This window comes from Desmodus rotundus, chromosome 7, assembly GCF_022682495.2.
Source record: "Desmodus rotundus isolate HL8 chromosome 7, HLdesRot8A.1, whole genome shotgun sequence".
NCBI classification, from domain to species: domain Eukaryota; kingdom Metazoa; phylum Chordata; class Mammalia; order Chiroptera; family Phyllostomidae; genus Desmodus; species Desmodus rotundus.
Window position 1 is genome coordinate 105,559,861 of NC_071393.1, and position 23,201 is coordinate 105,583,061.

Sequence of the window (23,201 nt, forward strand, 5' to 3'; positions counted from 1 at the left end):
ATGTGCAGAAGGTTTAGTTGTACTTAGTAGGAGGAATAGAGAGAAATGAGTCCACTCCATTTTGACCTGGAACCAAAGGATTAATGTCATTTAGTCATTTGTAAGAGAAGACATCACTTTCTAAATGTCCTCATATATAGGACCCAACAGAGACTGAGTGTGCAAAAGATTTATTTGGTGGCAGACTAACTTCTGACATGATTGCAGAACGACAAGGACATTCGAACTTTACCCAAATGCAAGAACTAAATTGGACTTCATCATCCATCAGGTACAATCATTTTATTATATGTTTTTAGCATTATAATATGTGATTATTATCATTTTTCTTAGGTTTATAATTTATACATCTTATCCAAATATAACTGATAATTCAGAAAATTATCAGCCCTACTTCAGTCTCATGCTTAACTTTACCATCCTTTGAAATACTCTAACAATTTTTATCATCACATACTATGCTTAAAAATGTCATCAATCTCTTTCTAAGACATTTTATTTCTCTTTTTTTTATGACCAAGCTTTTAAAAATTAGAGTATACTAGGTTTGCTTCTCACATTGAATCAGTCTAATTAATGCAATCTGGCCTCGTTCCTCTGTTGGACACTATTCTCATGAATGTCATCACTGTCCTCCCGGCTAATAAGTCATTTTACTGCTTTTCTTCTTCTTATTCTCATCACTCATCACAGACAGGCATCTTTAGTCATAGTTTTAACTTAAGATGATGACCCCCAAATTTAGCTCAAACACAGGCTCCTCATTTGAATATTCAATTGCTTTCTAGATAGCATCCAAAAAATAACATCCACCTATTGTTGCCTAAGCCAAAAATCTAAGAGTTATTTCTGCATCTCATTTGTCCTCCATTTTTAATTAATCACCATGTTTTCTACACTCTATGTTTTAAGTATGTCTCATAATTCCCACTTCTTACCATAGTCACTGTCATTGGCCTAGGTTGGGAAATGAACTACTTTATACACCTTCTTGATCATTTTGTTGTCATATGTAACCTTTCCTGAAAGATGATATATTATTTACACTGCCTTCTAAGATGCAAGTTTTATCAGAATACTTCCCTTGTCAACATTGTTCAGTAGCTTTCCATTGTCTACATAATAAAACTTAAAGTCCCTGACTCCCAGCCAAGATGGAGGCGTAGGTAGATACACTTTGTCTCCCTGCACAACCAAAAGAGGGACAACAACAATTTACAAACAAAAAATAACCAGAACTGACAGAGAACTGAACTATATGGAAGTCAGACAACCAAGGACTTAAAGAAGACACACTCATCCAGACTTGTAGGAGGGGCAGAGATGGGAAGCTGGGTTGGAGCGGACTCACAGCAAGGCAGCGGCTGGAGGACCCAGTGAGGTGGGAGGTGGTGGAGCCAGCAGTCCCACATTTGCATGCAGAAAAACCAGGAGGAACAACTGGGGAGCAAATCAGACCGCACAACCCAGGGTTCCAGCGTGGAGAAATAAAGCCTCAAAACCTCTGACTGTAAAAACATGTGGGGGTTGCAGTGGCAGGAGAAACTCCCAGCCTCACAGGAGAGTTTGTTGGAGACACCCATAGGGTCCTAGAATGTACACAAAACCACCCACTCGGGAATCAGCACCAGAAAGGCCCACTTTGCTTTTGGGTAGTGGGGGAAGTGACTGAAAGCTGGCAGAGAACTGAGCAAGTAGCATTGTTCCCTCTCAGACTCCTCCCCCACATACAGTGTCACAACGCAGTGATGTCGGTTGCCCTGCCCTGGTGAATACATATGGCTCCTCCCCTTACTACATAAAAGGTGTACCAAGGCAAAAAATTATGGCCCAAATGAAAGAACAGATCAAAGCTCCAGAAAAAATACAACTAAGTGATGAAGAGATAGCCAACATGTCAGATGCAGAGTTCAAAACACTGGTATTCAGGATGCTCACAGAAATGGTTGAGTATGGTCACAAAATAGAGGAAAAAGTGAAGGCTATGCAATGTGAAATAAAGGAAAATGCACAGGGAACCAACTGTGATGGGAAGGAAACCAGGACTCAAAACAATTTGGACCACAAGGAAGAAATAAACATTCAACCAGAACAGAATGAAGAAAAAAGAATTAAAAAAAGCGAGGAGAGCCTTAGGAACCTCTGGTACAACTTTACATGTTCCAACATCTGAATCATAGGGGTGCCAGAAGAACAGGAAGAGCAAGAAACTGAAAACTTATTTGAACAAATAATGAAGGAGAACTTCCCCAATCTGGCAAAGGAAATAGATTTGCAGGAAGTCCAGGAAGCTCAGAGAGTCCCAAAGAAGTTGGACCCAAGGAAGCACACACCAAGGCACATCATAATTACATCACCCAAGATTAAAGAGAAGAAGAGAATCTTAAAAGCAGCAAGAGAAAAGGAGACAGTTACCTACAAAGGGGTTCCCATAAGACTGTCAGCTGATTTCTCAAAAGAAACCTTGCAGGCAAGAAGGGGCTGGAAGGAAGTATTCAAAGTCATGAAAGGCAAGGGCCTACATCCAAGATTACTCTATCCAGCAAAGCTATCATTTAGAATGGGAGGGTAGAAAGAGGTCAAAGTCAAGTTCAAGGAGTTCATCATCACTAAGCCCTTATTATATGAAACGTTAAAGGGACTTATCTAAGAAAAAGATGATCAAAATACGAACAGTAAAATGACAACAAACACAACTATCAACAATCGAACCTAAAAAAAATGAAAACAAAAACAAACTAACCAAACAACTACAACAGAAACAGATTCACAGAAATAGAGATCACATGGAGGGTTATCAGCGGGGAGGGGGAGGGGGGAAAATTGGGAAAAGGTACAGGGAATAAGAAGCATAAATGGTAGGTACAAAACGGACAGGGGAAGGTTAAGAATAGTATGGGAAATGAAGAAGCCAAAGAACTTATATGTATGACCCATGGACATGAACTAAGGTGGGGGGAATGATGGTGCGGGGGGCGGGGGGTACAGAGTGTAGGGGAATAAAAGGGAGAAAAAATGGGACAACTGTAATAGCATAATCAATAAAATATATTAAATAAATAAATAAAGTCCCTTTTACTGCCCTGACTTTTGCAGCTCAGTGGATTGGGCGTCATCCCAAAATCAAGGGACACCATTTCGATTCCCTGTCAGGTCACATGCCTGGGTTGCAGGCCAGGTCCCCAACTGGGGGCATTCTGGAGGCAACCATTCAGTGTTTGCTTGCACATGGATAAAAAATATATTTAAAGTGCCTTTGTACAGCACAAAAAACCCTTTAATTATCTATTTTTACCTCTTGTAATCCTTACCTCTATTGCCCCATAACTCCTTATACTCCAGAAATTCTAAAATATTCTAGTTCTTCAATGTTAATTATAAGATACAATCTTCAGTTATAAGATACTGTTTCATGTTTCTGCCTTTGCTTATGCCTGTTGCACTGCCTAGAACTCTTCTAATTTACCTAACAAATGTCTATAAATTCTGCAAGTCTTAAGATCTTTCTCCCTTGTGAAATAATCCTTGACTTCCCCAAACAGGCTTTTCTTCCCTAAAATGCTTTACAACTGACTCTGTTTATAGCAATTTTCCATTTTTATTTTAGTTTTTTCTGGATCCCAGTCCTTGAGGGCAGACAGTGAACCTTTGCTAACATGTTGTCTACACTTAGGAAATACTAGTGAAAATAGATTGAATGAATGAATGACTTATTAATAGATAAAAGTATGTCATAATTATAATTTCAGAGTTCAGAATTTGTTTACACCCTTCTCTATTATGGCTCAAAGGAAGGTGGAACAGTTATAAAGCTATGGACTAAGAATCAAGCATTCTATTTAATTACCAAAACATCCTTAAAAGTGGAATGCAATAAAAGATTTCAGGAGACCCCACAGAAAAACCTGTTTCAGAGATTTTACTTGCTTTCTCCTTTTTTTTCCCATTTGTAATCCTTTCCTGGCTCTTCAGAAATAACCTGTTTAATATATATCCTCTGCAGTTTACAACCTGAAAATCTTATGCTTTACCATATCAACTTAACTAGGATTTCACGAGCATTTGAATTTATAAAGAAATTTAAGATGTTTATTTTTTAAAGATTTTTTTATGATAGTGTTATGTTTATGTGGTAATAGACATTTTTAAAGCAATGAAATTCTGTCATTTTCTTACATATGTGCTCCTCCAAAAAATGTATTTATCTGATCATTTCAACCACACGTATTATGTGAAGACAATTGTTTTTCATAACATTTGTCAGGTGAGGTTTTTTTTTAAAAAAAAATGCTTTTAGTCTTGTACATGAGTGATTCGTTTATATAATTTTCCTATTAAAATTATAATGATTCCTTCGTCTGCATTCAGAACTGTGGATCTGATTCCAGCTGACCATTTTAGAAATGTGTGTAATGTGAATCTACAGAACAACAATCTTACCTCCTTCAGTGGGTTAATCTACTTGCCTAATGTGAAGGTAAGTCACAAATTTTCTTTCAACTTTTCAGGGCAAGCTATATTCTTCTTTACTTTGGATTAAAATGTATTTTCATGTTATTAAAGAAAAAATATTCCTAACATTTTTTTTTCACCAAACAGGAAAAAGTATAACCTCCCAGAGGTGTTCTGGTTGACCTCATTTTTCTGTGATTGCCTGTAAGCAGTAAGCCTCACTCAGCACAGGAGCCGGGGTGGAGGGTTGCCTCGACAGAGACCACGTGTGGTGTGAGGCTGGAGGACACTGCAGCTCTCCGAGCAGCCTCACTGCCTCCTGTCCTGTGGCTTGACTGAGCCTCCCCTGTGGTCTTTTAAACATTGGGAAATAGCGGTCTCTCCAACTAAAGAGTTATTTCACCTAAATCAGGCTTGGAGAAGTCAGTGCTGACTGAGAAAGTTAAGCAGCTCTCTAGAGTCTCCATTATTTTGTTTAAAATGTTGTCATTTCCCAGCATATCAGGTAATTAAAAGAAAAAAAACATTCAAAGCCAAATCCAGACAATTTGCAATATAAAAATTTGTCATTTTAACACTGATATTGTTGAAGTATGTTGTATCATCCAACAATTTTAATAGCTTTCAAGATGTTAATAATCTCAAACCAAAAATTATATATACAAATGGCAACATTTATTTTTAATGTCTGATTAATAAGGTATTCTTTTCGGTAGGTCTTATGCCTCAACTATAATCATATTGAATCAATCATGCCCAGACTAAAGCCTCAGACTCACTTGACCAACAGACAGCTGCTCTACCAGAAAGTGCCTTCAAGTGGCTACGGGCAGCAAGGAACTTCAAAAATGAACAGGTGCTGTTCTTTTTTTTTTTTTTGACAATTATAAATAATTTATGTTGGGAATTTAAAAAACACTAAGTCAGTCACATTAATGATAGCAGTAACATACATTTAACTTATTTTAATACTTATTTAATAGCTACATGCCAAAGATGAGCGTCACAAATAAAAAGATACTCAAAATACTCCTATGTCATTGCTTTTTCCCTGCTTCCCCCATTTAACATCCATATTGTAAAAACAAGAAAATGATAAAAACCTTGTATGTTTAATGATCTTCTGTTTTTTAAATTTATATATAATTCACACACCATTAATGTACAGTTACATTATGTACACCCCCTATGTACAGTTCAGTGATTATTTTAGTATATTCACAAAATTGTGTGACCATTACAGCCATCTAATTCCAGGGCATTTTCATCAGGCCAGAAGAGAACCCCTAAATGAGGAGCATAGGCTTAGGTTTCTCTTAACACTTGTTTCTTTTGTTTCTAAATTATTTATCTGGTTACTTAATGCCCTCGCATCAATGAAGAAGACACATTATAAAGAAGACGAGAACATACCTCCCACCTTCCCACACATTTTTAGTAGAACATAAATAAATAAATATCCAAGTTAGAATACACTTATTACATTTTCCCCAATAAAAAGTATTCCTTGCATTTTTATTACTTTTATTGAAATACAATTTGCATATAATAAAACTCACCATTTTCATTAATCTTGACAAATGTATTCAGTCATATAACCATTACCGCAATCAAGGTATGAACTATTCCTGTTTCTAAAACTTTCCTTATAGCTCTTTGCAATCCCCTCCCCCTAGGCCCTAGCCCTGGCAACAACCACTGATCTATCTGTCAGCTTTCTTTCACTATAAATTTTGCCTTTTTTAGAATTTCAGATGATTAGAATCATACAGTAAGTAGTCTTTTGTGTCTGACTTCTTTCACTTAGCATAATTCTTTTGAGAGTTGGCTTTTGTTGCAAGTGTAATTCCTTGTATTGCTGAGTGGAATTCCATGACATAGATTATATGACAAGTTGTTTATTTATTTATGGTTGGTGAGCATTTGGATTGTCTCCAGTTTGAGGCTGTTTTGATTAAAGCTGCTATGAACATTTAATTTATACACATCCTTTATATTGGGAACTATTCACATTTGTTTTCAACAGACTTATTAAAATACAGATTACATACTATATTCATTCATTTAAGTGTATAATTTTTATAAAGTGGTGCAACTATTACCACAGTACAGTTTTAGAACATTTCCCTCACACTCCAAAAAAAATCCTTCAGGTTCATTTGCAGTCAATTAATTTCTTTTTCCACCTCAACTCTAGGAAACCATTAACTCACTTCCTATAAAGTTGTATTTTCTAGATATTCAATATAAGTGGAATCATTTACTATATGTTCTTTTGCATCTGACTTCTTATATTTAGCATATATTTGACATTCATCCATGTTATAGCATGTATTAGTAGTTCACTTTTTTATTACTGAATATGTTGGGTATTCCATTGTACAGATACGCCACACTGTGTTTATCCATTCACTAGTTGATGGACATTTGGACTGTCCCCACTTAGGAGGTAGTATGAGTAATGCTGCTATAAACATTTGTGCAGAAATATTTGTGTGCACTTATGTTTCATTTCTCTTGGGTAGACACCTAGAAATGAATTGATGGGTCATATAGTAATTTAATGATTAACTTTTTAAAAAGATTTTATTTATTTATTTTCAGGGAGAAGGGAAGGGAGGGAGAAAGACAGGGAGAGAAACATTGATGTGAGAAACATCTATCCGTTGCCCCATGTATACATGCCAACCAGGGACCAAACCTGCAACCCGGGCATGTGCCCTGACAAGGAATCAAACCAATGACTTTTTGGTTTGTGGGACAATGCCCAACCAACTGAGCCACTCCAGTCAGGGCATAGTGCTTAATTAACTTTTTAAGAAACTGCCAAATTTTCTGCAAAATGGCTGCAGTTTTACATTAGCAACAACATTTTTAAGTGTTCTAGTTTCCCCATATACTCACCAACACTTGCTATTGTCTGTCTTGTTTATTACAGCCACTGCAGTGGTTTTGAAGTGCTAACTCATTGTAGTTTTAATTTGCATTTCCCTCATGACTAATGTTCTCCAGCAACTTTTCATATGCTTATTAGCCATTATTATATCTTCTTTGGTAAACTGTTTAAATCTTTTGCTTATTTTTTATTAAAAAAATTTTTTCTGCCCTGGCTGGTGTAGCTCAGTGGATTGAGTGTGGGCTGAGAACCAAAGGGTCGCTAGTTCGATTCCCAGTCAGGGCACATGCCTGGGTTGTGGGCCAGGTCCCCAGTGGGGCAACCACACATTGATGTTTCTCTCCCTCTCTTTCTCCCCACCTTCCCCTCTCTCTAAAAATAAATAAATAAAATCTTTTAAAATTTTTATTTTTCTTTCATTGATTCTAGAGAGAGGGAAGGGAGGGAGAAAGAAAAGGAGTGAAACATTGATGTGAGAGAAGAACATCCATTGGTTGACTCCTGCCATGTGCCCTGACTGGGGACTGAACCCGACCCTTAACCTAGGCATGTGCCCTGACCAGGAATCAAACCCACAGATTTTCAGTTCTCTGGATGACACCCAATCAACTGAGCCACACTGGCCAGGGCAAATCTTTTGCTTATTTTTTAATTAGTTTGTCTGACTTTTTATTATTGAGTTCTTTAAATATTCTGTGGATATAAGCCCTCAGTTAAATATTATAAATGACTTACAAGTATTTTCTCTCAATGTGTGGCTTTTTATTTTCTTAAATGGTGCCTTTAAAGAAATTTTAATTTTATAAGCCCAATTTATCAACTTTTTCTCTAACAGATTGTGATTTTGGTGTTGTACCTAAGAATTATTTGCCTAATCTAAGGCCAAAAGATTTTTCACATGTTTTCTTCAAAGTTTTATGTTTTTCTCTTTTCTAGTTAGGACTATGAAGCACTTTGAATTAATTTTTGAGTATGTGTTGAGATCTAAATTCATCTTTTTGCATGTGGTTATCCATTTGTCCCGGCACCATTTAAAATACTATCCTTTCCCCTGCTGAATTGCCATGGTACCTCTGTTGACAAACAGTTGTGATAAACCTAACGGTTTATTTCTAGACTCTATTACATCAATCTATGTATCTATCCTTTTACCAGTACTAGACTGGTTTGATTATTATAGCTTTATAATAAGTTTTAAAATCTAGGATTGTAAGCCCTTTAACTTCACCCTTTTAAAAGATTATTTTGGATATTCTGGGTTCTTTGAATTTCCTTACAATTGTTAGGATAAGATGGTTGTTTTTCTGGGTTGAGGGGGAGGCCTGCTGGGCTTTTGATAGAGATTGCATTGAATCTATTGATCAATTCGGGGAGAACTGCCATCTCAATAATACTGAAAATAGATGGGCATGGAATATTTCTTCACTTACGTAGATCTTTAATTTATCTCAGCAATGTTTGGCAGTTTTCTGTGTATACATTTTGCAGTTCTCTTGTTAAATTTGTCTGAAGTATTTTATTCTTTCTTATATTGTAAATAGAATTCTTAATTTCATTCTCAGTTTATTGCTGATATATAGAAATTCAAATGATTTTGTATATTAATTTTTTCACCCTGTGATTTTGCTGAGCTCATTTTGGTAAATTCCTTAGGATTTTGTAAATACAAAATCATGTCATCTTAGAATAAAGACAGTTTTATTTATTCCTTTCCAATCTGGATGCATTTTTTTTCCTCTTTCTTTACTGTTTCTTGGATAATTGCACTCACTCTTGCTTTTCATTTTATGGTAATTACATACCACACTATCTTTTTATGATATAGCTGGTTTGAAGTTAAGTTTATGGGATCAAACTTACATATGTGTTTCAGGGATGTAATGAACATTGAAAATTTGCCTCCAATAATGCACAGCTTAGAAGTTCTTCATCTGGGCTACAATGGAATTTGTAATTTACTTCAGCTACAACTAAACAGACTAAGAAATTTAAAATTCCTCTTTCTACAGGGTGAGTAGTAACAGTGTTGATGCATAAGTCTTTGTTATTAAAAACTGACTTAACCATTATCCTTTTTTGATAACCAAATATAAACAACAACATTTACTTAAAACAGATTCACCGACAAAAGTATTTTAGTGATCACAAATAGGTTTTTCTTGGGTTATTTACATAAATAATGAAAATGTAATATTCTAGGACTATTGAATGTTGCCCTAGAAAATGCAATATTCCATAGCCCTAGAAAATACAATATCCTAGGACTATATACAGTATTACATCATAGTTTACTTCTATATCATATCCTATTTTAAAAACAATAGAAGTATCCAGTGAGTAATTTGTAAGTACTTATTAAACCCAGAATTGTGCTAAGTACTAAAAAAGATACAGAAATACTGTATTGTTGTAATTATATATAATTTAGATCCTTGCTCTAAAGTACTTTAAGATGTTCTATAGAGGTATACTGAAACAAAGATAAATTAAGTTCTGACACTGTGTTATTAACTTAAGTGCAATAGAAGTTTAAAGAGAAATTGAATCATTAACCCCTCTATGTATCTAGAACTTTTTGAAAGATTGATAGAATTTAGATTGAAGGTGAGCATTACCAAGAGCTTTGCAAGTGGGGTGGTAGAGGGGAGAGTCACAAGGGCAAGACTGTGGTGTTTATGGGCCAACACTTGAAAAGGGACCAACCTGATGAAAACAAAGAATATACAGTTTCCTGAGAGTTATAGTTTCTAAACATGATCAATTTCATGGACAATGTTCATTTTTACAGTTGAAAATGGTAGGAATTATACATTTTTAGAAAAGCATGAGAAAAAAAAACAGGGTTTGGAACATTAGTATAACAATAAAAAGGATCAAATATTTAGTGATTAAAGGAGACTCAGCTTTGAGTGGTAAACACTCAGAGCAATATACAGATAACATATCATAGAGTTGTACACTTGAAACCTATATAACTTTATTAACCAATGTCACCCCAATAAATTTAATAAAAATAGTTATTTAATGACACAGAAGAAAGGTCAGGAGATACATCAGTGGGTCGTATGGGAAGATAGCTGTATGGTTGATCTGAGTATAATTTTTTTCTGAAAGACAGACTTTTCAAAGTATGTGATAGATGATGACTAGTACGGTTATATGCATTTTTGGAGAAGTAAGTTAGGTTAAAGATACTGAACAGGAAGAGATGATTCTGAGAGCAGTCTAAAGTTGATTAAGATAAGGGCAAAAGCTGTAGGGGAGTACATAAATGTAGGCAGTGATAAAATGAGGCCATGCCAGGGTCCCCAAGAGAGCTAAAGAATGTGTCATGTTAAATGTGCAAGAAGCAGGGAAGGTAGAGTCTTCAGAAAGAGTACAGTTGGGCTGTGGGGAATGAAGTTAGAATCTTAAGGCTTAAGAGTCAAGTGTATCTAAAATTTAACTATTTAGTTAAATAGGTGGGAGTTTTTCTTTTTAAAAGTATTTTATTGATTGTGCTATTACAGTTGTCCCAAGTTTTCCACCCCACTGAGCACCCCCCACTCCCTCAGGCAATCCCCCACCTTTGTTCATGTCCATGGGTCATGCGTGTAAGTTCTTTGGCTACTCCATTTCCTATATGGTACTTTACATCCCCATGGCTATTCTGTGACTACCAATTTATACTTCTCAATCCCCTCACATCTTCACCCATTCCCTCAAATGCCCCATCCCATCTGGTAACCATCAAAATGTTCTCCATATCCATGATTCTGTCTGTTGTTCTTGTTTGCTTAGTTGGTTTTCTAGATTCAATTGTTGATAGGTATGTGTTTATTGCCATTTTATTATTCAGAGTTTTGATCTTCTTTTTCTTAAATAAGTCCCTTTAACATTTCATATAATAATGGTTTGATGATGATGAACTCCTTTAGTTTTTTCTTGTCTGGGAAGCTCTTCATCTACCCTTTGAATCTAAATGATAGCTTTGCTGAGTAGAACAATCTTGGCTGTAGCTCCCTGCTTTTCCTAACTTTAAATATTCTTTCCAGTCCCTTCTAGCCTGCAAAGTTTCTTTTGAGAAATTGGCTGACAGCTTTATGGGAACTCCCTTGTAAGTAACTAACTGCTTTTCCCCTGCTGCTTTTATGATTCTCTCTTTATCTTTAAGCTTTGGTATTTTAATTATGATGTGTCTTGGTGTGGACCTGTTTACATCCATATTGTTTGGGACTCTCTGTGCTTCCTGGACTTACATGTCTATTTCTTTCACCAAATTAGGGAAGTTTTCTTTCATTATTTTTTCAAATAAATTTCCAGTTTCTTGCTCTTTCTCTTCTCCTTCAGGTACACCTTTGATGTGAATGTTGTTTCACTTGAAGTTGTCCCAGACACTTCTTACACTATTCTCATTCTTTTTTTGTATTCTTTTTTCTTCTTGTTGCTCTGCTTGGTTGTTTTTTGTGTTCTTATGTTCCATATCATTGATTTGATTTTCAGCTTCATCCGCTCTACTGTTGATTCCCTGTAAATTGTTCATTTCCTTTAGTATATCCTTCATATACACCTGGCTCTTTTTTATACTGTTGAATTACTCACTCAGTTCCTTGAGGATTCTTATAGCCAGTGTTATTCTGCATCAGATAAATTGTTCATCTCCATTTTGTTTAGTTCATTGGAGTTTTTTCACTTGGGCCATGTTTATTTATCTCCTCATTTTGGCAGCCTTGGTGGGAGTTTTTCAAACAAATGTAAATGCTGTTAGTTACAGAAATATAAGATTCCTGACATCACATTTAGCATAGTTGTTTTTGGAGTTTTCTTTCTTAAATATGTTTAATGAGCATTTCAAAATGATGTAGGGCCAAAAATATGCTACTGTAGAGATTACTCAGAACTTGAAGCTATCTGATATGATTTTTATACTACTGGACTTAAGATATTAAAAGAAATAGTCTAAAAAATAATTTCATGAATGTGACATATTAGTACACTGAGTTATTTTTCTCACTTTTACTTGAATGAACATTTTAAGTTTATAAGTAAGGCACTGGCAATGTTGCAAAGTCTGTGATTTTTAAAACAAGCCCTGTGTGCAATTTTGTTGAGGGTTGTGATGTTATCAATTTCCCTATAAGAACAGAACAAAATAATGTAAATTTACCATATATCATCAATTCTGAGACACACTTTTTACATTAACATGTCTGAAATCTGGTTGTTTCTTAACTGATGGTTTGCCTTGGTTAACCTAACCAAGTTTTTTCTTTCTAAAAGTGTACATAAAATATTGACATATCTTAATATTGTTGCTGTCTTAAATTAGATGAAATATATTAAATTTCAAGGAGAAGAATTCCAAGATCATAGGATCACATGTTCAGTAATACATTCATTTGCTAGGGCAGCCATAATAAAGTACCGGAGACTGGGGGGTGGGGTGGCTCGAACAACAGATACTCAGTTCCGCATAGTTGTAGAAGCCAGAAATCCAAGATCTGAGGGATTCTTTTCTTGACCTGTAGATGGCATCTGTATCTTCACATCATCTTCCCTGTGTGTGTTTCTGTGTCCTAATCTCCTCTTATTGTAAGGACATCAGTCATATTGGATTAGGGCTCACCCCAATGACCTCATTTAATCTTCTTTAAAAAATCGTATCCCCAAATATAGTAACATTCTCAGGTATTAGGGGTTAGAACTTCAACATATGAATTGTGGAGGAGGGGGACACAATTCAGTCTATAACAGACAAGGAGGATGAATAATAAATAAAACATTGTATGGCATAGTAGAAGCAGCATTGAGCTTAAAATGTAAATGGTCTAGGTTAGGCCTGGTATTGCTGCTTCTGTATCTTTGAGCAATGCACTTAATTTCTCTTACCCCAATTTTATGATAATTAAAAATGATAATATTTTCCCTGTCCTATTTTGAGACTCTATTAGGAAACACATATAAAAGTATTTTGTCAACTCAAAGGTCATCTCATATAAATTATCATTAATACTTATAAAGCTATTGATTACTACAATAGAGATAAATTATTGATTATAAAGAAAGGATTGAGGTTTTAAACAATGTAATGTATTCTTAATTATTTTAAATGGTTGTGGTACAAAAATATGTTTTAGTGAAATAAAACATATTTAAGATATATTTTTCCTACTTAGCAACACAATGAATTAGCTTATTTTAATAAATAATTAGATATACCTATTTGAATACCTATTTGAATAATCAGATATACTCAGAAAGCATATCTTTTGCAGAATTTTTATACATCTACTTTTTTCAATACCAACTATTTTAGTACCTAATTACTGAACAGACAGATTGGATCAATTCAGTATATTATGTATGTCACATCTTGATCTTTCAAACATAATGAGGAAATTTTACCAAATATTATTTGATGATAATGTTTCCTTCTTATAAACTATATTCCTATTTCTCCTTGGAAATAAGTTCCTTTTAATACTTTTTCAAAATAAATTTATGAATAAATATTTAAATGGAAATAGATAACCTTTTATTCAGGAAGTTTGGGGTCACTTGACATACCATGACTTATCTTTTTTCAGGGAATGAAATCAGTCAAGTTGAAGGGCTTGACAACTTACTAGTACTTCAGGAATTGGTAGTGGACCATAACCGCATCAGAGCATTTAATGATAGTGCCTTTGCCAAACCAAGCTCCCTGCTGGCACTTCACCTGGAAGAAAATAGACTACGAGAGCTGAACAACTTACAACCTCTGGTAAAACTAGAGAAACTCTTCTTAGGATATAATAAAATCCAGGTAATTTTATTTGTTTTGTTATGAGATTTATAAGACTTACATAACTCCTCTGAACATAAAGCTTCCAAACACACCAATGAAAATGTTGCTAGTGTGTTACTTATCATTTATATGCCATGTAAACACTCTGTGATGCAGAACATGTAGATAGCCTGTGATGCAAAGATGTCCACTCTGCTTCTAGACTCATAAACCCAACCAACCCACATGCATCACCTGCTAAAAAAGATTAGCTCTAAATGCTCTAAGGCTCTTCTCAGCAGTCCTCTCCAAGAGAGCTGTTTTATTCCTAACTACTTGGTCAATGCATTTGCTGCATCTCAATCCCAGGCTTCCTCTGGTCCTTTAAACTCTACATATAGACTTGTTCTACCTGATATCTGAATCAATTTCTGATAATGCTTTAATATTCCATCTCTCCCCTACTCAAAGCTTCTTTAGGATTCTGCCTTAGCTTTACCTGCTCAAGATTCAACCTATTTCCATTAGGCCATTGCCCCAACTGAGCCTGCCCAGACTTTCTCCTGAGATAGTATACAGATGAGAGGGTTGCAAGTATACACAACCTTATATAGCCCTGACATTTCTCTAAGTGCTTTGGTGATGATCTGTTAGCCTTCCTTTTACCAATTTTTCTACTCTGCCTATATCTCTAAGACAACCTCAAAGACAAAGTGAACTGTGGACTTCCCCCAAAGGGCAGGAACTGAGTCTGTCCCACCCACATTTGTATCAGTATATATAGCATAGTGCCTGGTACATAAGAGGTACACAATCAATATTTGTTGGTGGCTATACTAACGAGTTCAGAAAGCCTCTTCTGAGCTGATATAAGTCTGTTCAAAGCTAGAAGGAAGTCATGAGCAGTGCCCCTTTTCTACAGCATAGCAAGTAGGAAATACATATGCAAAGAAAAAAAACAGCATGTAATTCATTTATCAAGATTAAACAAAATTCGTCTGAGATAACCTTGCAGAACCCAATGATTCTTCTAAAGCTTTATCCACAAATTAGGAAAATTGCTTTCCTATGGGGAGTCTTTCCAGTGACAGCAACTGAGGTAACACAATGGACTGTCAAGTTAGACTTACACGAATCAGAGCTCTTATCCAGTATCACACTTTACTAATAATTTCAAAGATACACAGGGTCTAGGACATTCCCATGACTTCTGAGGCCCCTCCTCTCCACATCTCACACATATTATTTAGCTTTGAATAAAATGTGAGCTCTCCAAATGAGACAATCCCATGCAACAAGGGAGTGTTTAATTTATTAAATATCTCCACTTTATACTTGAATTTATATGATATTTTACTGGGAGCCATGCCTTATCAATCTATAGATCCTAGGTTTATTTATTATAAGCAGTCCTGAACCAGAGAGATCCTGCTAAGAGCCACCTCATAAATTAGGACCTTCTTTCTAGTAAATAACATAGGTTTATTTGACAGGACATCCAGTTACCAGCGTACTTAGGAGTTTAGGCCACCTAACCTACTTTTCCCTAAGAGTGTCCCTGCCTCACTTCCCTCCCCATCCCCCTTTCCCCCTAAAGGAAGTGAATGAATAGCAGATCAACTGATATAGCAACTTCCTCCCCAGTAACTTGAATAGGATAATGTCTAGTCAAGCTTATTTACTATCAAAATTTAATATAGCTAAAGGACAACCCCTTGGATAAATCATGGGGGATCACAGTCTTAGTGTTGTTATTAATATCAATCCACCTAACTATCAAAGATATTCAAAAAATGAAAATAAAGAGAAAAGGGAAATAAGTCTCAAGAATCACCTGAGACTGCAGATGACTTTAGGAAATAGTCAATTTCTATTTCTTGCCCTAAATTAAAGGCTCCACAAAAAAGTTTATCCTGATAATGTACTCAAAATATTACAACCATTGGTGTGCTGGTTAATGTTTAACAGATGACTTTCCAGGAACAAGAAGTCCTGATGATCAGCAGCATTTTCCTATTTCCATGGTATAACTTCTTATACTAAAGCCAAATTCAAGTTAAAACACCATCTCACAAAATTCCTGAAAATTTAACAATATTACACAAATCTGTCTTTAGTCAACAATACAGAATATGGTCACTCAAACTCACTCCACAGGGTTCAATCACGAGCTAGCTGCAATCCAACACCTACATCTAATTAGCCTTGAATGTATATTTGAAGATGTTGAATCTAACCAAATAATAACTTATTAACTTTTGAATAGGACATAACAGAACTGGAAAAACTTGATGGTATCTCTTCTCTCAGAGAGCTTACAGTTTATGGCAATCCAGTGAGTATGTTACTTTTCTAATTTATTAGTTAATTTACTTATATATAATTTATTTTTATATAAGTGAGAAAGGATTTAATTTAATTTGCTTTTATTTGTTTTATTTATTCATAGACAGTTATCCAAGCACCATTTATTGACTAATGTCTTCTTCCAACTGGTTCCAGTATTAAATGCCATTGTCATATACAAGAGGGTCAGTTTTAAAATTCTACATCATATTCATTGGCCTATTTGTCAATCCCTGTATAGCAATATTACACTGTTCATTACTAAAGTTTTATATTGTCTTGATGTCTAATAGGGTAAGCACCTCTCCTCTTCCACCTTCTGTTTTTCTTTCTTTGCTGTCTTGGCTCTTCTTGACCCTTTACACTGTAAGTTTTAGCGAACAGCTTCTCAAGTTCTATAAGACTCTTGATATTTTAATTAGAATTGCACTGAATGTATAAATTAATTTTGGGAGAACTTTGCCAACTTTCCTGTTGGAATCTTTGAAGGGATCTAATAAGTAGAGCCCTTGTTCACCTAACATCTGGACAAACTCACCAAACATCTGAACATGTCAGTGGCAGAAGGAGAGGTGAAAATACTTGGCTTAGCTTAGTGAGAAAGCCAAGTGGACCTGCTAACAGATTCCAGAAACAGGTAATCACGATCACCCAGTAGCAGAAAATACTTGACTGAGGGCTTTCCACCTGGGAGGAGAGCTTCTCCTGGAGGAGCAGACAGCATTCTCCCAGCAGTGAGCCCTTTCCCAGAAAGAAAGATAGGAGCTAAACCTGCCCAATTTCATCTTTCCGGATTTATTAAGTCACTCTACTTCCCCCGTTGAGGAGTGATAGGTTCAGAGAGCTATTTCCACCAAAAAATAAATACAGTAACTAGTCTCTCCTAACATTTATAGCATTAAGACTTCCCATTCCTAAACACAAATGTCCCTACATTTTTATGTCCTTTAATAAAGACGTACGATTTTTTTCTAAAGGTTTTAATTTTTGGTTAGATTTATTCTGCTGTTTTTTTTCTCTTGTGATTTATTTTTATTTTTAATGTATTTTTTCCATTACCACTTAGTCCCCTTATACGCACCTCCCTCTTCCCCCCAACAATCACCACACTCGTTGTCCATGTCTGCTGTTTTAATAACCATTTTAAACAGTATCTTTTTACATTTTTGTGTATTATTCTTTACCCAGGAAACTTGCCGAACACTCTGTTTTTAGTTCTAATGGAATGTAAATTGTGTTGCATTTTCTCTGTAGGCTATCATATTATCTGTAAGTCATGACTCAATTATTTCTTTCCAATCCTCATGTTTTTTAATTTCCTTTACTTCTCTTAATGTGCTGACTAGCACCTGTAGTACAGTGTTGAATAAAAGCAATCATAGTAGGTTACTAACTTCAAAAAGAATGCTTCTAAGTTGTCACTATTAAACATGATGTTTGCTCTAGGTTATGGGCAAATAACCTTCAACATTTTAAGGCAGTTCCTTTCTAATTCCAGTTTACTACCTGTTTTTTATCAGGAATGAACATTGGATTTGACTAATTGGTAATGCAGTTCCTCTCTTTACTTTGTTAATATGTAAATCGTATTTAATGACACTTAAATTCCTGGGATGAGTATTACTTAGTCATGTTTATACTTGGCTGGATTCAATTTACTCAGATTTCATGTAGCATATCTACATCTATGGAAATAAGTAAAACATCCTATAATTTTAACTTTTATACTATTATTTTCAAGTTATTAAGGCTGTTTTCTTGCCTCCTGAAATTAATTGGGGAGTTCTCCCTCTTTTTCTAGTTTATGACTTAGCTTATATAAGAGAAGATACATGTTCCTTGAAGGATAATTAGATATTGGCTTTAAAATCATCTGGGTTTAATATTTTTTGAAATTAGATTTAAAGTACTTATGCAGATTCTTCAATAACTCTAAATCTAGTCATGTTTTCTATTTCTTCAAAAGTCAATATTGAGAAGTTTTATTTTTCTATAAAATTGTCCTTTTCATCTAAATTTAATGTATTGTTATCAGAGTACTCTTACAAATTTTTAAAATCTCTATTATATCTGTTTTGTCACCTTTTTCATACCCATGTTTGTTAATTTTTGTTTTTTCTCTTTTATTCTTGACAAGTCTTGCTAAAGGTTTGTCTATTGTATTAATCTTTTCAAAGAACTTTATTTTGGTTTTATGAAGTATATTATTTCCTTGTTTTTATTTCATTAACTTGTAGATTCTTGGAATTTGCTTTTTAAAAAAATGCTTAAGTAGATGCCTATCTCATTAACTTTTGGTATGTCTTATAATTGAATAAATTTTAGGTTACAAAATACTGCATTACCAGCATCCTCAAAGTTTTGATATGTGGCATTTTTCCTTTTCTTCATTTCTTAAAATCTAATTTCTAACAGATTTCTTCTTTAATACATGTATTATTGAGGCATGTGTATTCATTTCAACACTATGAGATATTTTTAGTTATCTCCTTGCAATTCATTCCTAATGTTATTACACTTTAGTCAGAGGAAATAGTTTATTTATTACAATCTTTGGTATTTATTAAACTTACTTTAAGGTCTAAAATGTGGTCAAATTTTTCTCTTTATTGAATTATATGTCTTAGAGATCTCTCTCCATTAATGTATATATAATCTACTACATTTTTTAAAATATTGTTTATTCATCCTCTTTTGATGACTGTTTTACTTTCACAAACAGTGTAACACATGACTGTGTTGTCAGTCCCCAAGATCATCCCCATGTTCAATTATTTACTAGAAAGGCTGGCTTGTGGGACTTAGCATATAGCTGTACTCATAGCTAAGATTTATGACAGTGACATAGTGAGGATACACAGACAGGTGATGAGTGAAAAAGACACAGGCAGAGTCTAGAGGAATCCATATGCAGACTTCCTTATGGTCTTTCTTTCCCATGAGGGACCAGTACATGCTCTTCAGCCAGCAACAAAAATGCAGCAACATGTGTATTATGTTTTTGCCTAGGGGATTCCAATAGACTTAACATTCAAGAATTTTGATGGGGGCTGGTCACATAGGTACCCTATACCTATCACGTACCAAAATTCCAGACTCCCAGAAGCAAAACAGGTTGGGCATAAATCATATTGTTGTATAAATAGGCTAGGTACAGTGAACTATCCTTATCAGTTAAGGAATGGTAGGAACAGATCCAAAACCCGAGAACCAAACAAGAGCTATCCTTACAAGCAGACCCTTCTAATAATAACAGCCTCCGGCCTACTATGTTAACTCTTTCTACACACCTTCTAATGCACATATGCAAATATTTTTAACAGTAGTTTGGCACTATGAAGTGATGGATCACACAGTTCAATCGATGTGTACTGAATTAAATTGGATAGTGACTATCAGAAAATATGCTTCAAACTAATAATTACTTACAAGTGTATTTTTATAATTTAACCCTATTCCTAAATTGGGATTGCCTGGAGTTAATGAACAATATTATATACTATAAAAAGGAGCCTAAACCTCTAAATGGTAGACTTGGTTAGAAAAATAAGTTCTTACCTTCATTTATCATAACAGGGAATGAGAAATATTTCAAAAAGGTAGCTCATATTTGTATCATCCGCCTCTTTGCTGCCTATGCTAAATTTCCTTCGCCAGGTTAATCTTTGAAATAAAAGGTTTTCTTACAGAATAAATTATCTTTAATTCTATTCAGATTTGTAGAAAAATATCACATCGCCACATGCTCGTATTTCGGCTACCTAACTTACAGATGTTAGATGGAATTCCTGTGAATTCAGATGATAGGGCAAAAGCTGAATTTCACTTCTCTGAACTACAAGCAAAGAAAAATTCGGTAATAATTATATTATTTATACATTTCTTTTACAATATATAAATTATTAGTAAATGAATATTCTATCTTGTGAATTTTTGTTTAAATTCTTAAACCTTGGCTGTCATGTTCTTGTAGATCATTTAGTACCTCTTTAGTAATTACTATTAAAGACTTGACCTGGTGAATACAGCAGCACACACTCATCCACGCCAGGGAAGCTCCATTTTCTAATAACATAACTTGAAATAAAGCAAATTATTTAAAATATGCCTTTCATTCAATATGTCCAATAATGATAGAAGATAAGAAGTTACAAGATACCACTTTTCTAAATGGAAGCTAACAAAACTCTTTCCACTTAGCAGATAAGAAAGAAGGTAAGAAATTCTGACCTCAACTCTCTGGACTATTCATCTACCAAGAGACATGTGTACCTCTTTTTTGTATATTGGCAAAATAATTGGGGCCTTTTACCCATGAACGCTAGAAAAGGTATCTGACCATGGTAGGAAAGAGATTAGAGAAAGAAGAAGCCAACAAAGCATATCATTAGGAAAGTCTATCATTGACCATCCTCCCAAGACTAAATTTAACACAGAAAAGCTATGGTTTTTTAACAAAGAAGCAATATTAGTAGAGCTGTGCCTTTGCAAAGATTTGGGAAGAAGAGGCTGGAGACAAGGAAACCAATTCAGAGGCTTTTAGAATAATCCAAGAAAGAGATTATGAAGATCTAGACTGCTGTGGGTGGTGGGCAGCCTGGAGGAGGCAGTGAGAATGTAAGTGAACCTGTAATGTAAGTGGAAGCCAGAGAGCATGGGCCTTAGCAAACAAAGATTAATTTTAAAAGTTATACTGAAGAAAGAGATCAGACTTACTGTAAATGCTTTCCCTTAGATTACCCGCCACTCTCCACTCCCTCTGTAAAACAAACGGACTTCCAGAGCACACTGAACATGCTGTACTAGTGGACTCCTCTAAGCCACTTCAGCCTTCAGTGATAGATTCAAGTATTTTTCAGGGGCTGGCTCTGTTTTTTCAAAAATTTGTTAGTTCTCTATTTTAAATAAACAGATACACTATAAATGCAAGTTTTAAATTATTATTACTCTGTTCCTATGAAAACCAAATGAGATACCATGGAAAGTCTGGATAAAGATCACACATACGCACAAGTGTCAAATTAGGTTGGGAGAAAAAAACAATAAAATATAGGAGAAAATTATAAAAATTCAGACAAAATATGTGGGAAAATTATTTTTTTAAATCTAAACAGATTCATGTGTTTACATTTTCTCCATGTGTCTTTAAATTCTTGCTGCTTTAAAGAAACCAAAACTATAAATTGTAGACAAAATCTTAATTGTGGTTTTATTGAAAAACAATGATATAAAATACCAATCAAGGGACTCTTGCTTACAGAAAAGGCCTTAGACCTTTATCAAAAGATTGAGTGTATTTATTTTTATATCTTAAAATTTTGAAGAGAAATAAGAATTATACATACAATTCTTAACTATTCCCTCACTTTTTTTGTTAACCTCGACTTTTTTTTAATTAACCAAGCGGCTTGTATTACAGGTCAAAGTAGCTACAGGGGCCTGTGAGACTTAAAGTTGGACAATGTTAATAAAGATTATCTAGATTTGGCCAAGAAAATTTGTTCATTTGTGGGTTATATCTACAAAATTTTTTCTAAAAACAATGCTTTGTGAAAAAAATCTTAACTACTAATCTGTATGATATATCTAAGAAAGAACACCATCTAATGTCATCCACTGAAATTGTCACGGATTCCAGTCTTTCAAAAGAGAACAAATAATCAAACAAAACTTAGGCCAGAAATTTAAGCTTCCTTTCCCTTTCTCTGTTTTGTATTTCAGAAGTGAGTCACTTCTTGCTTTCAGAAATGGAAAACTAAAGAAAACTTTAGTTTCCTCTTCCTGCTATAACAAATTTAGTGGCTTGAAACAACACAAATTTATTATCTTACAGTTCTAGAGGTCAAAAGTCAAAAAAAAACCAAACCAATCTTACCAAGCTAAAAATCAAAAGTATTGGCAGGGCTGTGCTCCTTCTGGAAGCTCTAGGAGAGAATTTGTTCTCTTTTCAAACCCCTAGAGGCTGCTTGCAATCCTTGACTCACGGCCCTCTGCCCAGAATGGCATCACTTTGACCTCTGCTTCCATCATTAAATTGCATCTTCTCTCACTCTGACGCTCCTGCTTCCCTTTTATAAGGACCATTGTTGCTTTTATTGAGTCCTCCTAGATAAATCAAGATAATCTTTGCATCTCAAAATCCTTAAGTATACCTGCAAAGTCCCTTTTGCCACGTAAGGTAAAGTATTCACAGGTTTTGGAGATTAGGATGCGGACATTTTTAAGGGGGGAGGTTGCATTTTTCTGCCTACCACACCATATATATGAGGACTCCAATGAAAGATCTATAAAAATTGTCACAATAAAATTTATAAAATTTAAGGTATTATTGGCTACATTTGAAAAATTACATATAATTACATATAAATAAATCACTTAGAACAACTTGAAAGATCATAATTTCCATATTTCATTAATTGGCTTAATATAGCAGAAAAAGTACATAAACTCAAGTTTTAGTCAGTGCTAAATATTTCACCAGAAGTGTTGCTTGCTGGCTATTCTTTTATATTGCTCATACAGTGAACTCATTTTCCCATTACTATGCTATGATGTTGTCTTAAGTGATTCTATATACATATTCTTGCCATTTAAAGTGGTGCCATATACACATAAGAATTAAATTCTTATATGTATAAAGTCATTCTATATGTAAGTATTTTATTTAAAATTTTGTTTATTTATCTACAATGGTTAGTAAAGTAAAGGGGATATTTGAAGTCTTAGGGAAATCTAAGGTTCAATAATAATTTTTATTTTTAT

At 34.6% G+C, this 23,201-nt stretch overlaps 1 protein-coding gene across 1 annotated transcript in view; it reads left to right on the forward strand.

The window, feature by feature from the left end:
- Positions 1-23,201, forward strand: part of LRRC9 (leucine rich repeat containing 9) — a 97,064-nt gene that overhangs the window by 68,147 nt on the left and 5,716 nt on the right. The window contains exons 25-31 of the mRNA XM_053928858.2: positions 141-271; positions 4,369-4,477; positions 5,169-5,308; positions 9,222-9,358; positions 13,915-14,132; positions 16,360-16,428; positions 20,155-20,295. Of these exons, the coding sequence (XP_053784833.1) occupies positions 141-271; positions 4,369-4,477; positions 5,169-5,308; positions 9,222-9,358; positions 13,915-14,132; positions 16,360-16,428; positions 20,155-20,295 (945 nt within the window). The remainder of the gene's footprint in view (positions 1-140; positions 272-4,368; positions 4,478-5,168; positions 5,309-9,221; positions 9,359-13,914; positions 14,133-16,359; positions 16,429-20,154; positions 20,296-23,201) is intronic.